The sequence below is a fragment of the Protopterus annectens genome, chromosome 13.part0, assembly GCF_019279795.1.
Source record: "Protopterus annectens isolate FY-2018-M chromosome 13.part0, PAN1.0, whole genome shotgun sequence".
In the NCBI taxonomy this organism is placed as follows: Eukaryota; Metazoa; Chordata; order Ceratodontiformes; family Protopteridae; genus Protopterus; species Protopterus annectens.
The window spans coordinates 886,451,308-886,466,794 of record NC_056747.1 but is presented as its reverse complement, the minus strand read 5'-3'; the positions used below and the strand labels follow the sequence as shown (position 1 = coordinate 886,466,794).

The following is a 15,487-nucleotide window of genomic DNA, read 5'->3' as shown; positions in this document are numbered from 1 at the left end:
GTGATGAATATTTCCCACCAGTCTGAATTAGTTGAGGGGTCTCTTTTTGCTTATAAATCTATAGTCTGAATTAGTTGAGGGGTCTCTTTTTGCTTATAAATCTATCACATCTCTCTAGGAAGCTTCCAGGTGGGCATGGGACATTGTGTAGTACAAGAGAAAAAGAGCAGTGGTTGCATGCAGACTTGCTGAAGTTGAAAATAATGTTGCCTTACTTATCTGGCTGTAAAAGAGGGAGCTAAAACCTAAACCTCTCCTGGTGAGGTCACGCAGCCAGGTTTTGGTGCAGGGTTTGAGCAAGGGGGAAAGGATCCATTTATTACCCCTTTTGCAGGCAGAAGATGAGTGATAGTGATACATTTAGAGTGCTTTTGTTGTTGTTGGTAGTTCATATTCTAGGAGAAGCAGAATATTAAGATGTTCATTGTGTTACACTGCTGCAGTCATTACATTTGGGTTTTCGTGCCTTCAGGCGGTTCCCCAGTCGGCCAGAGTTCCGAAGTCTTGGTCCGGCGTCTGTTGCTGTCGCCTCCTCCCAGACGTCAGTGCGACAGGGGTATACAAGATGCAGCCGATGCCATTTTCTTCAGTCTTTCTTGCTGCGCGGTGCCCGAAGCAAAAGCAGTTCGCAAGTGCCGGCCGACTCCTGAGATTTTCATTCCGAATCCAGAACCGAAGTCTTCTACAAAGCTAAGTACCCCGTTGGGGAAACTTTTCCTTGCCTCAGACCGATGTCAGTAAAAGTTAATAACTGTATTTCTTGTGGGAAGCAAATGCCTCATAAGGATTTCCATTCCTGTTGTATCCCATGCCTAGGCCCAGACCACGACGTCACTGGTTGTCGGTTTTGTGCTAGGTTTAACAAGTGCACTATTAAACGTCGGTTTGATTTTGCCCGACATTATTTTGGCAGAAAATTTAATTACACCATGCCGTCGGAACTTCTGACGACCGGAATACATAAAAAGCGCAAAGACAAGGACCGGCATACAATGCCCAAAACTGACGAGACCTCTTCTAGGCCGGTTGCCGGTTCTCCGGTTTTCAGCGAGGCGCCTACGCAGCCCCTGACGACCCCTTCCACAGAACCACAGACTGCCTCCGACTCCCACGTGGAGCTGGCTGGGCCTTCGGATGCACAAGGTTTTCAGCCTACCGAAGCTAACCCTTCAGAGGGAGCCGAAGTAGCTGAGCAATCCACAGCTTCAGAGGGTGTTTTCAGACCTACCCAGTTGACCATTAAACCCTCAGCTAAGTCTAAGCCCCCCTTCAAAACAAAGAAACAGATAGAGCATTCTCCAGGATAGAGCATTCTCCAGGACCGGCCTCCATGCCTAAGAAACAAATGCTCAAAATGGCGGAAGACCTAATCACCCTGATCAGGGAGTCTCATCCCCCACCTGATAAAAGGCCCAAACAGGATGCAGACTATGAATCTTCCAACCAGGTGTCCATTTCTTCAGATTCATCCTCAGACCTAGGATATTCTTTACCCCCTTATGAGAATTCTGATGGTGAGGAATCAATTCCATCAGCCTCTCTGCCTGAGGACTACTCCTTTGGGGAGACCTTACATACCATGAGGGAGCATTTCCATTGGCAAGGCCAGGATTACTCAGAATCCAAGAAAAGGCTCAGAGACTTCCTTTTATTACCTCAACACAGACCCCTTGCTATTCCACCAGTGTTAGATATTGTGGATGATGTGTATACTGAATCCAGCTTAAACCCTGACTCCTTACCACCAGCCCCAGTTAAACCTGATAGATATTACAGAGTCCCAGACTCTCACAAATTTCTGTATAAAATCCCTGTAGCTGACCCTGAAACTATTTCTCAGGGACCCAAAGGGATTAAGGCTTCATCAGCAAAATACCCAGTTTCCTCTGACAGAGATTCCATTAGACAGATGGAAAGAAGGTATATACGTCTGCAACTTTAGCAATGAGAGCCTTAAATTGCCAGTTTCACATGCTAAAATATCAGCAATTTTTGATGTCTCAGTTGAAACAAAAGATGCTTTCAGATTCAGATCCTCCTAATTTTAGAGAAATGCAGGATTTATTGCATGCAGCTGAACAAGTGGGAAAACATACTTTGCAATGTGGTTTTGATTCCTTGGAGGCCTCCTGTAGAGCAGCAGTTACAGGCTCTGTCATTAGAAGACATGCTTGGTTAAAAGAACATACATTACCAGATCATGTTAAGGCAAAATTATTGGATGCACCTTTGCAGCGGGATGTGTTGTTTGGAGTTAAGGCAGAGGGAGGTATTAAAAAAGATGGAGGATAAGGCACAAATCTATGCAAACAGCGAAGGATTTCTTATAGGTTCAGTCTCCTCGTTTTAGCAGAAATTGGCCAACAAAGAATTGGTCCTTTCCAGTCCCAGACAGACCTCAAAGGGGCAGATACAGACATCCAAGAGGTAGAGGTCAAGCAAAAGGTCCTTACAGGCCTCGACAATGGGGTACACCAGGCCAGAAAGAAGGGGAAGACAGGCCCCAACCATATAAAAAGCAGCCTCAATGACTTCCCACTACAGCTGCCAAAACCGCTCTCTCTTGGCAGCCCCCTTAGGAGGAAAACTGGCAACTTTTCTATCACAGTTGGCATTACATCACCAAAGACAAATGGGTTCTCAACATTGTATCTCGAGGTTACAGGTTCCACTTTCACACTCTGCCATGGTTAAAAGGAATGCCAAATCTGCCACCAAATCAATGGGCAGAGATTCAAAAACAAATTACAGCACTCATGGACATGAGAGCTATTCAAAAGGTACCATCACAGGAGCAAGGACAAGGATTTTACTCAAGACTCTTTCTGGTTCCCAGAAAGGACAAAGCCTGGAGACCCATTCTGGATCTTTCTTCTCTAAACACTTACCTGGATGTTCCAAAATTCAAAATATTGACACAGCAGCTACTTCCCATGCTGGGCAAGAAAGCTTGGCTCGTGACTTTGGACCTCAAGGAGGCATACCTGCATGTCCCTATCAGACAAAACTGCAGAAGATACCTCAGATTCATAGCTGTTTCAATGCACTATCAATTCTCTGCACTGCCCTTTGGCTTATCTACTGCGCCCAGGGTCTTCACAAAGTGGCTGGCAAGTAATTCAAATTTATCCGTATCTGGACGACTGCCTGATTCAAGCAGAGAGCAAGGACATTCTTCTAAAGCGTCTGGCGTCCGTAAAAAAGTTAAGTTGCCTAGGGTACACAGTAAATGAAAAGAAATCAAAACTAGTGCCCTCACAAGAGATAATATTCCTGGATGCCAGCTTGAACACAACGGCCCAGATGGCTTCAAGCCAGACAAGCAAGGACAACTGACTCAATACTTTCAATTGATGGCAACAAAGACCCAACTCCCTGCAAGAAAAATTCTGCAGGCCTTGGGCTACATGGCATCTTGCATACTACTAATTTCATATGCCAGACTGCATATGAGGAAACTACAATGGTACCTGAAGAGTGTATGGTCTCCAACACTGTCAAAGTTTGGAAACAGTTATACCACTAATTCCTTGCCTTCAACAGGAGTTTCGATGGTCGGCTCAAGCTTGTCACCTCAACAAGTGACAGCCTTTTACTCCACCCACAGCCAGGCAAACACTGACAACAGATGCATTGGATTACGCCTGGGGAGCACACATGGCAGGAAAATGTATTCAGGGCGAGTGGCCCGCAGAGCAAAGGCATCTTCACATCAATCAAAAAGAGATGCTAGCTGTACAAAATGCACTTATAGTTTTCAAGGACCTGCTGCATCCAGGACAACTACTATTAAAGACAGACAACACCACAGTTATGTGGTACATAAACAAGCAATGGAACACACACTCCTACCCCCTCTGCAGACAAGCCATGACCTTGTGGAACACAGCTCTAGACTACCAAGTTCATCTGCAAGCACAATTCCTGCCAGGAGAGAAAAACACACTGGCAGATGACCTAAGCAGAAACATCATGGATCCCCACGAATGGGAATTGAATCCACAAATATTCAGAATGATAACATAAAAATGGTGGAGACAGATCTGTTTGCATCCCCAATGAACTGCCAGCTACAGAAATTCTGGATAAGGAGTTACCATCCACAAGCATGGAAAGTGGATGCCCTCTCATTCAGCTGGAAAAACCTGCAAGTATACACTTTCCCACCTTTACCTCTCCTTCCAAAGGTACTCATAAAAGCCAGGCAAGAAGAGCCAAGGATGATCCTGATTGCACCAGACTGGCCAAGCCAGCACTGGTACCCAGTCTTAAAGAACTTAGCATAAGAACCAGCCTGGATTTTGCCTCAAATCCCACATTTGCTGACACAGCACAACAATCAGATACATCACAGCCAGCTAAAGACCTTAAACCTAGCTGCATGGAAAATTCCTTAGTCAAGCAAGCAATGCCTCTCTCCAAAGCTGTTATGGATGTCATTCTGGAGGCCAGAAGGCCTAGCACCAGGAATAATGCAATTTCAATTGCCAGTATTTTAAAGTTAAAATCTTTTGTGAGATAATTTGTTATGCAAGACATTTTTTAACATCCTTTAACATTCCTATAAGAAAAGTGCAGTCCGGGTCTGAACTGTCTGCAAACAGCTACAGCTAACTTTGAGTATGTGTCTAACTGTTTGAGCCAGTCTTCATGTTCCCCTGGAGAGCACTGTGCTTTGGCTGTAAGCAGCCCCCCCCCCAACCACCACCACCACCACACACACACACATCTTCCACTTTCTCTTATTCCCTTCTGTTAGCAAATAGTATCAATAACTGATCAATACTGTGTGTTTGTTTATTTAAACTATACCACAGTAGGCTACTGATACAAGGTTATGCTGGTTTTCCACCTGAGAAATTAAGACAAGACTTACAGTTTCAGAGCAGTCCTTGGTCAATTGTGATTGTTCTTAACACATACTTGTCTTGCTTTGGCTCATTAGCAGCAGTACAAGGAACTGCCTGCTCACACCCTTGTTCTCCCCTCCCCTTCCCTGTTTATTACCTTAAGACAATCCCAGAGTTAATAAATATTACCTGTGGCAGGCACCATTTGTAAAACTACAATCCACTCTGCTACAGGCCCCATGAAGGCTCAGTGTCTCTCCAGTAAGTGTTTTACAACCGTAAATGCCTATTTATGTTGAATTGTATTAGACATTTTACAACTGTATATGTTTATGTTGAATTTCAAGCCTGTACTCCAATCTGCTTACTTACACTATCAGACTATTTACCCCACTCATAGGACCAAAAACTGGGACTTTTGAAGGCTCAGTGTCTCTCCAGTAAGTGTTTTACAACCGTAAATGCCTATTTATGTTGAATTGTATTAGACATTTTACAACTGTATATGTTTATGTTGAATTTCAAGCCTGTACTCCAATCTGCTTACTTACACTATCAGACTATTTACCCCACTCATAGGACCAAAAACTGGGACTGGGTCGAAAACTGGCTTGCCAACCATCTCCTGATCTTAAATCCAAACAAAGCCAAGTTACTTCTCTTCTACCCAACCAATAGATCTCCGACTGAAAACTTCACTATAAAATCCAATAATGGGACCATCATCTCCCCAGACACCTATACAAAGCTATTAGGAGTAAACATTGACAATAAACTCAGATTTGATATACATATCAACCAAGCCATTAAGTCAGTCAACAAGAAACTTGGGACCCTATATAGAATTAAAGCCTTCCTTACCCCGAATGCCAGGGCAGCCACAGCCCGTTCACACCTTCTCTCTACCCTACTATATGCCTCTCCTGTCCTCACTCACCTTAACAAATCTGATCTGGCCAAGCTCTCATCCTGCTATAATCACATTGCCAGGTTCATTACAGGCCTACCCTACAGAACACACCACTGTACTAACCTGAAAAAGCTTGGATGGATCGAATTCCCACACCTTCTTCACCAGTCACAACTCATAGAGGCCTTCAAAATCCTTAAACAACCTGAGAATACCCCAGCACTAAAAAACTTAATGACTCCCTACTCCAATCTAAGCTGCCTTCGCTCAGCAAACGGACTCCTTGTCCAAACAACTAAATCTCTCAACCTAGGTGGTGACGCGCTATTTGCCAACACCACTGGTAAAATATGGAACTCTCTCCCAAATAACATCACGCTTGCAACTTCTCTAAGTCAATTCAAAAATAGTCTAAAACTCCACTTCAAGTCACACTGGCTATGTCCTTGCTCAAACCCAGACTAGCTCTGTGCCATTAACTAAAACATAAACAACTAGCTAAGATGATAAGTACTTTGTATACTGTGATAAAGAAATATGTATCCTGTCTAACTCTGTATCATTATACTGCCTACCGTCCTTGCTAATATGTTATTAATGTTATTTGTAGTAATCTCAGAAGTAGTAATGGCAGTCTTGTACTTGTGTGTAAATAGCCTATGTTTTTGTTAAGTTCTTTCAGCTCATTTACTGTAACTCTGTTGGAGCTTTTCTCCCCGGGCCTCCGCTGAAAAAGGACATGTATCCAGTCGGACCATCCCGGTTAACAAATGTAAAATAATAAAAATAAAATAAATACATTTTTCAGGTCGCTAGGGCACATTTGTATACATTTGTATACCTTATTTATACATATAAATATAATTACTTATACATACAAATATATTACTTTCACTTTTGTACTTTATGCAAAAAAACATTTTTAAATATTTTTAATAAATTTTTAATTATATTTCACATATAACTAGGTTTATTCCTAGCTTGGTCTGTTTTTCAGAGTGTAATTTTAACATTTTACCTGGCTTCATATTTATTCTTGTTAAACAGGCACATTATTTTATTAATACACCCCCTTTTTTTCATCTAGTACTGGTATACTGTTTGACTTCATTTTACTAAGTGATTATACTTACTTATTTATATTTACATACATATTTATATATATTTATATACACACACTTGCAATTAATTTTACTTATTTCATGTATTATTACATTATCACTCACAGTAGTATTAATTAAGTTTCATTAATTGTTTATTATTCATTGAAGTTATATACACTATATTTAAATACATAGTATTATAATTAATTAATTAACTATATACCATTTACTATGATAGTAACACACATCACACTTTAATATTAAATAAATAAGTCATTTATACATTTATATGTAGATCATAAAAAGTTAAATGAATAATAGTGATATTTAATATTAGGTCTAGGTTTTGCAGGATATAGGTTTATTTTTGTAATACACATCACATACATTATTTATTTTTACACCTTCATTTTGGGTGTTTTGATGGTTTTTCACTCATATAATATCTTTACAAGTCCATTCTTACGTTTTTTCTATCTATATATTTAATAAAACATTCATTTGGAATCTAAAATTAATAGGAATGAGCACGCTAACAGTTTGCATGGTTCTCATCGTAAGCGGCACGATACATGTATAATTGATGAACATCTACATACTGATAAAAGGCCGATTAAGAAATATATGCAATAGAAATATTTTAAGCATCTGTAGTTACAGGTTTTTATGAATGAAACACTTGCTTTGTAAATGAAAATGAAGTGTTTTTTATGAATAGAAATGCAGCATTTCAACACAAATTCAGCACTTTCAAACATTTCATTATGTCTTATTGAGCACACAATAATTACTTGTGTTTTATATGATTAAATTTGATTATTTAGGAATGATTTTGAAGGTTGGGCTTATGTTTGACAGTAGCTACTGTGTATATTACGGTTATCAGATGTTACCAGGTGATTTATAGGATGCAACGTTTACTTGTTACATATATTTTTTTAGGTTACTTTGTTTCTTTAAACATTTAAGTGCAAAGCTTGTATTACATCACTAAATTAGTGTATTTAACCAACAGGAAGTGATGTTTTTACTTGTTTGAAAACGTTTGGCAACCGCCAAACGAAAGCGTTTACTTGATTTGGATGTTACTTGACTTGGATGCCTGTATTTTACGTTTATTTAATTTATTCGAAGTAAAAAGAATTTATTTTTCAGCCAGTCTGTGTTTTCCACATTTCCGTTTGTCTGGGTTTACTAGCACCAGGAAAGCCTATTCGGATAAATGGAAGAGATTCTGTGCCTGGAACCAGGTGCACAGCCTTGACCCTCTTGTCCCAAACATTCCTCAGATACTTCAATATTTAACTGAGATGCTGGACAAGGGCCTCTCCTTCTCATCCATCAAGATCCACGCCTCTGCCATTTCTGCTCATTACAACACGGATCCACCAATTTTCTCTAATCCTTTGCTCAAACAGTAACTCAGAGGGGCTAAAAACATAAGACCGCCCCTATTCCAACATGGGACCTCAACTTTGTTTTGGAAAAATTAACTTTACCTCCTTTTGAGCCAGCTAACACAGCAGAATTAAAATATATCTCTTGGAAAACTGCTCTGCTACTGGCAATAACATCAGCACAAAGAGTTTCAGAATTACAGGCACTAATGGCAGTGGAACCTTTCCTCATTTTCCACCAGGACAGGGTGTCTTTAAGAACTAACCCTACATTTATGCCAGAGGTGGTATCAAGTGTGGCTCTAAACCAAACTATTCACTTGCCAACTTTTTATCCAAAACCACAGAACAAAGGGGAGAGACTACTACATTCTTTGGACATTCACAGACAGTTACGCTTCTACTTGGACAAAACCAAAGCTTTCAGAAAATCTGAGCAATTATTGGTAGCATATGCTGCAGGAACACAGGGAAAAGCCATTTCAAAACAGACTATTTCAAAAGGGATAGGACATTGTATACGTTTCTGCTATACACACCATGGGAAACTTGTACCTAGCAGCATTAGATCTCACTCCACCAGGGCAACAGCTACTACAACTGCCTACCTCAGAGGAGTATCTACCAAGGATATTTTGGAAGCAGCAACATGGAGTTCTGTGCATACCTTCACCAAGCATTACCATTTGCCTTTATACTCCAAATCCAGAGCTGGCTTCGCCACTGCTGTGCTGCAGGGCCTTATAGCCACCCCTAATGCCTTATAGAACCAGCCACCCTACCTCAGCTTTGGGATTCCACCCAGGTGTAATGACTGCAGCAGTGTAACACGATGAACATAGTACAGTTTTGTACCTACCATAAATGTAGATGTTTGAGTGTAAACACTGCTGCAGTCCAGGTTACCATCCCTCCTTCCTCTCTTACTTTCTGGTACTTACCTAGGTCTTCTACCCTTTACTATCTATGGGGAGTATTTGGTGGTAACTGAAAAATGTTGTTTGCTTTTCTTTTGTATACTTTACTAACAATTTGAATTGCCTACCTATTTGGGGGCACCTGACATCTGGGGCAAGAAAAACTGAAGAAAATGGCGTCGGCTGCATCTTGTATACCCCTGTCGCACTGACGTCAGGGAGGAGGTGACAGCAACTGACACCAGACCAAGACTTTGGAACTCAGGCCGACTGGGGAACCGCCTGACGGCAGGATAACCCAAGTGTAATGACTGCAGCAGTGTTTACACTCGAACATCTACATTTATGGTAGGTACAAAACTGTACTTTTTGTGAGCCTCCACTGTAAGCCACTGCTAGAACTTTATCAAAATCAAGCAGTCTGCAGTCCGAAGGTTTCACAGGTTTGAGGCACGCCTTCGCATTTGTTGCTGTTGCCACAGAGCAGAATGCAGAACTCTCCAGCATTTATTCACTGGCGCAGGGCAAAGAAAGAGTGGACAGTGGAAAGAGTTCCCCTCATAAGAAGAAAGTGCTGTTATGGCTTCTCATTATTTTCCTTGATTCTGCACATTGGCTACATTTAGAAAGGAAACACCAGAGCTCACTGTTGTGACCCTTTTGCAGCTGACCATGGCCATTTTAATTATTCCTGTATGGCTGAGTTCACTGACCACGCCATAGACCATTTGGGGAAATAGCGGATTGTCATAAAGCCTGGCAACTTCTGCAGATCCAGTTATTTTGCTGGATTGGCCAACCTCTTTCCTTGAGGTGACTTTCAAACCAGCTTTGACTTGCATAGAAGTGTTCCAAGTGATGATGGTTCTCTCTTGGATCGCTGTTACAGTATCAGACTCATAATGTCAAACTCAAAACATTGAAAACCTGTTTAATACAGGGGGCAAGTTTCCCACATCCCTTGCTAATTATTTATACCAACTCCAGAACTGCACAACAGTAGGGAAATAGCAAATTTACATTTTTAATAATTTGAGTTTTTAGCATTTTTAGTTTTCTGTCAAATGAATGGAACCTTTCTTTTTGGGGGGTAAATATCCTTTTCCTCTGTATTTTGTGAATTTGGCAGGGCTGTTTGCCCATGTTTACGCAGGTGTTTGATTTGGTCTTTATAACCGTTTGAAAGTACATTTTTCCTCCATTTCAGTGCATTACAATCTTGTGAACTGCAGAAATTTGCCTCAAAGCATGCTTGTTGCTCTTGAAGTATTTCATATCCAAACACCATTAAAGCACCTTTCCTTAAAACTTTTATAGGTTTATAGGTAAGTACTAGGCTGTCTGCCCGAGGGCATCTATAAGCCTAGCCAGAATGTGTAGGCTTTCGCCACCCCGTTAGATTAGTTCCCTGTGCCTCTGTCCAGCAGAGCCACTGCAGTGATCCCCGGGGTAAATTTTCTGTTTCCCATCCACTCGTCAAGGTTTCTCTTGAAGAGTGTTAGTGAGGGGCTCTGTCTAGTGTAGATTAGAATCCTGTTCCAAAGCATGGGGAGTCTCTGGGACAGGAATCTATCCCTCCAGCATGTCCTATTTATCATTGTGGTGAGGTTTAGATCCCTAGAGCATGTGGCTCTCGAGGATTAGTTTTCTTTTAGGTGGAGCATGTCCATCAATTCTGGGTTGGACATGGCCTTGTATGTCAGGCAGAGATCACCTCTGAGTAAGTGGTATGCAACTGAGTACAGCTGGAGTTTCTTCAGTCAGGCTGCATAGGGCATCTGTTTGAGGCCAGTAATCCTCTTAGTGAGGTGCTTCTGTGGTCTTTCCAGCTGTTGCAGGTGTCTTGTAAGGTACATCCCAAATGGGACATTGTACTCTATGACAGGTCTGATGAGTGATGAGTAGTGGTGCACAATAACCTCTTATGTTCTAGATGCGACCCCTTTTGTGATTAAGTGGGCCACATAGAAGGATTTTCTATCCACCTTGGCAATATGATTATTAAAGGAGAGATTGCTATCTACTTGGGTCCCCAGATCCCTTATTACATTTTTTGTATTTAGGGGACTACCACATATGTGGTAGTTCGTGGGTACTTTGTGTTTTCCAATGGGGATAACTATGCACTTTTTGCATTTAGCTTGAGGCCGTGATTTTGACACCAGGTATCCATCTCAGTGAGACCCTTCTGGAGGATGTCTGTATCAGCTGGAGAGTCAGTTATGGCCCCCAGTTGGCAGTCGTCTGCGAACTTGGTCAGCCATAGTCCTCCTGTGCTTGCCTGTACCTCTGAGAAGTATATACCGAACAGGAAGGGTCCCAGGACTGAGCCTTGGAGGACATGGGTATGATTGAAAGATCTTTCCCCCACATTTTCAGTGGCTTGATGCACGTATTTGCTTGTTAGTCTCCTAAGAGAATTTTTTCTTTGTCCATTACCGTGTTACAGACTTAAGGTCCAAGTGATGGGCTTTTTATTTCTAAAACCCAAAGAAGGCACCTGGTTGACAAGACTTCCCAAATTTATTGAGCGCTTTCGTCAGTGGATACACTAAGACTTCTTCAGAATAAGGAAGTGATCTTTCTACTTCCTTTTTATACCTGTTGTTAATAAAAAGGTACTTTTATTCTTAGAATCTTCAGTCGTGGTAGTTTACTTCCATTATATTTTATTTGCCATCTGTATTTGTGGATTGACCGCAAGCTCTGTACTGATTTCACTGGTTTGCTGACAAACCCCTTTAAGGCCTTCAGAACCCAGCCAAATCAGGGAGGCAAGCAGTGGACAACTAAGAGTGAAGGCCTCAGAGGCAAACCAGTGAAATCAGTACAGAGCTTGCGGTCAGTCCACAAATACAAACAGCAACGAAAATATAATGGAAGTAAACCACCATGACTGAAGATTCCAAGAATAAAAATACCTTTTTATTAACAAGAGGTATAAAAGGAAGTGGAAAGATCAGTTACTTATTCTGAAAAAGAGTATCCACTGATGAAAGTGCTCAATAAATTTGGGAAGTCTTGTCAACCAGGTGCCTTCTTTGTGTTTTCCAAGTATTATGTTTGTGGAGTTTTACTTTTTATTTCTAGAGAACCTTGCTTGGTCTTGTTATCGCAGTCAAGCTTCCCCCAAGTTTAACTTGTGGTATCTCCTGGAACTGGCTTTGGTTCTCTCTAATCACTTTATTCATGCCTGTTTTTCCCCAAGGACAGAAACTGAGGAGCAAAGGATCCTTATTACTCTTGATTTGCACTACCAGTTTAGGTTTTACCTAGAAAAGGATGCATGAGCTAATCAATTTGTTTGAGCTGAGTAGGGTACAGCAGAGTCCAAGCAGTTGTGGTCTAAATGGGTTTTTCTCTGTATAGTTTTCTTTCAGTGGGCAGTTAACTGTCCCTTGGCTATTAGTTGGAGGGGAAGATGGTACTTCTACTGCTTACATTAAGCATGACTTAGTTGCCCACTGCATGTTTTCACAAGATGCTAATAATTTGATCGCCACTCAAGGAGTTGAGCTTTATTTGGCACATCAGTTTTTAAAGATTTGGTCTTCTGCCTCCATGTGTTTTATGCACTGCTTTTGGTTCTTCCCCTACTCTTACACAGCGTAGGTAGCTCCTCTAAAATATAGCATATGTGAGTACCCACAATAGCAGTGCAACTAAAATGCCCTCTGCAGAGAGTAACTTCATACCATCCTTTCTTTACTTTAGATAGATCCTCCAGCTGGGTGTATTCTGTCCTGTAATTACTAAAGTTCACTATTTCATTTAGTATTTTTCGGGTGCACTTTGCAGTTTTTCTGTAGGGCAGAGCTGAGGAGTTTGGTGTTGTGTACCTTCATGTCCCTCTAAAATATAGCATGTGCGAGTACCCACAATAGCAGTACAGCTGAGATGCCCTCTGCAGAGAGTAACTTGATACCATTCTTTCTTTACTTTAGATAGTTCCTCCAGCTGGGGGTCTTCTATCCTGTAATTACTAAAGTTCACAATTTCATTTAGTATTTTTCAGGTGCACTTTGCAGTTTTTCTGTAGGACAGAGTTGAGAAGTTTGGTGTTGTTTACCTTCCTGACCTAGGGTGGTATACACATTTCTCAAGAGCTAGACAATTTTAAAGAAGTGTGTTGCAACAGGACTTGTAGGGAGGAGATTCCAGCTGTTATCTACTACAGAGAGACATGGTGACATCCTGATTGAGTACTCATCGGTTTTGCACCGTGCTTCATTTCACTGGTAGTGGTTTAGGGGGCAGCACATAGTAATTATTAAATCATAATGGCATCATTTTTGCGGGGAGTAGAGGAGGTGGAATTTGCTTAGTGTCATGTAAAGAGGGTGTGGTTTGTTTAGTATCATGCAGAGAATTTTTATTTTATGGACAATTTAAAATTAGGTTTGAATGTCCTGCAAGTTTTCAGAAGTTTGATAAATTGACAGGAATAGTCTCTTGAGCCTTCTGAAGTGCATCGTTTAGACCAGTACAGCTAAAGCTAACATTAGAAAACATTATTCATTATATAACTTGAATGTTCGTAAGTCACCTCAGCAGCACTGAAAAAGAGACAAAACCCACTAATTATCAGATCACATCATTGCATATTTTGAGGAGTGGAGGTGGAATGTATAGCGATTTTTATGAAGAATCTGAGTGCAGATGAATTGCACATGTTAAGTTTGATCGACATATGCAGATGGTGTCTGAGTCTTTTGAAACAGATTACTTTAATTCTGTATAACTAAAATGGAATATAGATGGGATAGTTTATTATAATGCTTGTGTATTCTTAAGTCTGACTTTTTATGCTTTGTTTTGCAGCACCTTGTTGGTCGTTTAATTGGTAAACAGGGAAGATACGTTAGCTATCTTAAGCAGATATCTGGTGCCAAGATATACATAACAACTGTGCCTTACACACAGGAGTTTCAGATCTGTCATATAGAAGGTCAGTAATCTGTATAATTTGCTTTTATGCTTGGTCTTTGTAATCCTTACTTTTAAAGTCTGTTTCATTTTGTAACAGATCAACCTGTTGAGGGATGAACCCTGCACCAGATGTCTAACCCCTTTCCCTCTGTAAAAGGAATTTTTTGGCTTTCTGATATTGCAGGTTAGTGTAGGGGTGTGTGTGTTAGTTACTCATTCCACTGAAAAAGAACTCTGAACACAATTTGTTAAACTCATTTAACTGAAAATTAATTTATTTGCCTTTCTTTCTGTCTTTCCTGTCTTAACTTTTTTTCCATCATACAACATAGCATACACAAAAAGCGAAAGACTCGCTCATTTCTTAATTACATGTTCGTAACTGCTGAGTTTGAGGAATAGCAGTTGTTTCCCGAGAGTTTTTCAGTTGTTAGTTTTGAAAAGTGTATTTTTTTTTTTGTAAAATATGAATAGATTTAAGAATATCACTGGATAAGCATGTGAACTGGGTTCAGCTAAATGCCCAAAGATGCCATCATACAATGCTATGCAAGCCATCATGTCACTGTCTTGAACTAAGGCTTGTTCCATTTGCACCAGCTCATCAAGCTGACATGTGAGGTTCTTGACAGGAAAAAGTCTTACTAACTGTGTAATTAGAAGGATTGTGGTTGAGTTCTTGGACTTCAGCCTGGAGCAGTACAAGTTTACCACCAGTTGTTTAGGTTTCTTTGGTGAGACCTTAAAGCTATTTATTGTGTCGTTCTCATTTCAGGGAAAATTTGTTTTCAGGTTTTTGCAGTCTGGTTAGTGTATGATTAATCACCTGCACTTCCATTTGATCTTGTGATGATAGGGCTTTGTTTTTGGACCGGAGGACTCTGTTAGTAGTATGGAGTTGTATTCCTTTTACAGCCTGGCAGTTTTCTGGGGAGTGTATTAATTTGTAGCCTGTAGTAAATTGAGAGTAGTAGAGGTAGTTTGTAAGTCCTAGCCAGCTAAGGCTTGTCAGAACTGTGCAGTGATGAGTTTTGCGGGGGTTATTGGTTGTAAATTCTGCGATATTTGTTGTAGGTCATCTCTAATTTCTTTTTGATAGTTGTGTTAAGGTTTGTAAAGATGGGAGCGAAGATGGGAGCGGCATAGCATAGGGAAGGGGAGTATGTATGTCTGTGATACGGCTTTGCTGGAGTGATCAGTAAAGAACTTTTTGGCTCTGTAGAGAGATCCTAGTTTCCAGTTTGTCTTTTTGATGGCAAGTAGTAGAAGTCTCAAGCATGAGCAGCAATCAGAGTAATACTTCAATGAGTTTGGCTTGTTTTACATTTTTTATTTAAGTTTAATTGATAGATAAGGTATGGAATGAATGGTTTTGCTGAGT

General features: G+C 40.7%; 1 protein-coding gene across 2 annotated transcripts in view; it reads left to right on the top strand.

Annotated features, from left to right (window-relative positions):
• Window positions 1-15,487, top strand: part of LOC122787746 — a 963,913-nt gene that overhangs the window by 421,670 nt on the left and 526,756 nt on the right. For both annotated transcript variants that reach the window (XM_044054634.1, XM_044054635.1), the window contains one exon: window positions 13,999-14,125. In XM_044054634.1, coding sequence (XP_043910569.1) covers window positions 13,999-14,125 — 127 coding nt within the window. The remainder of the gene's footprint in view (window positions 1-13,998; window positions 14,126-15,487) is intronic.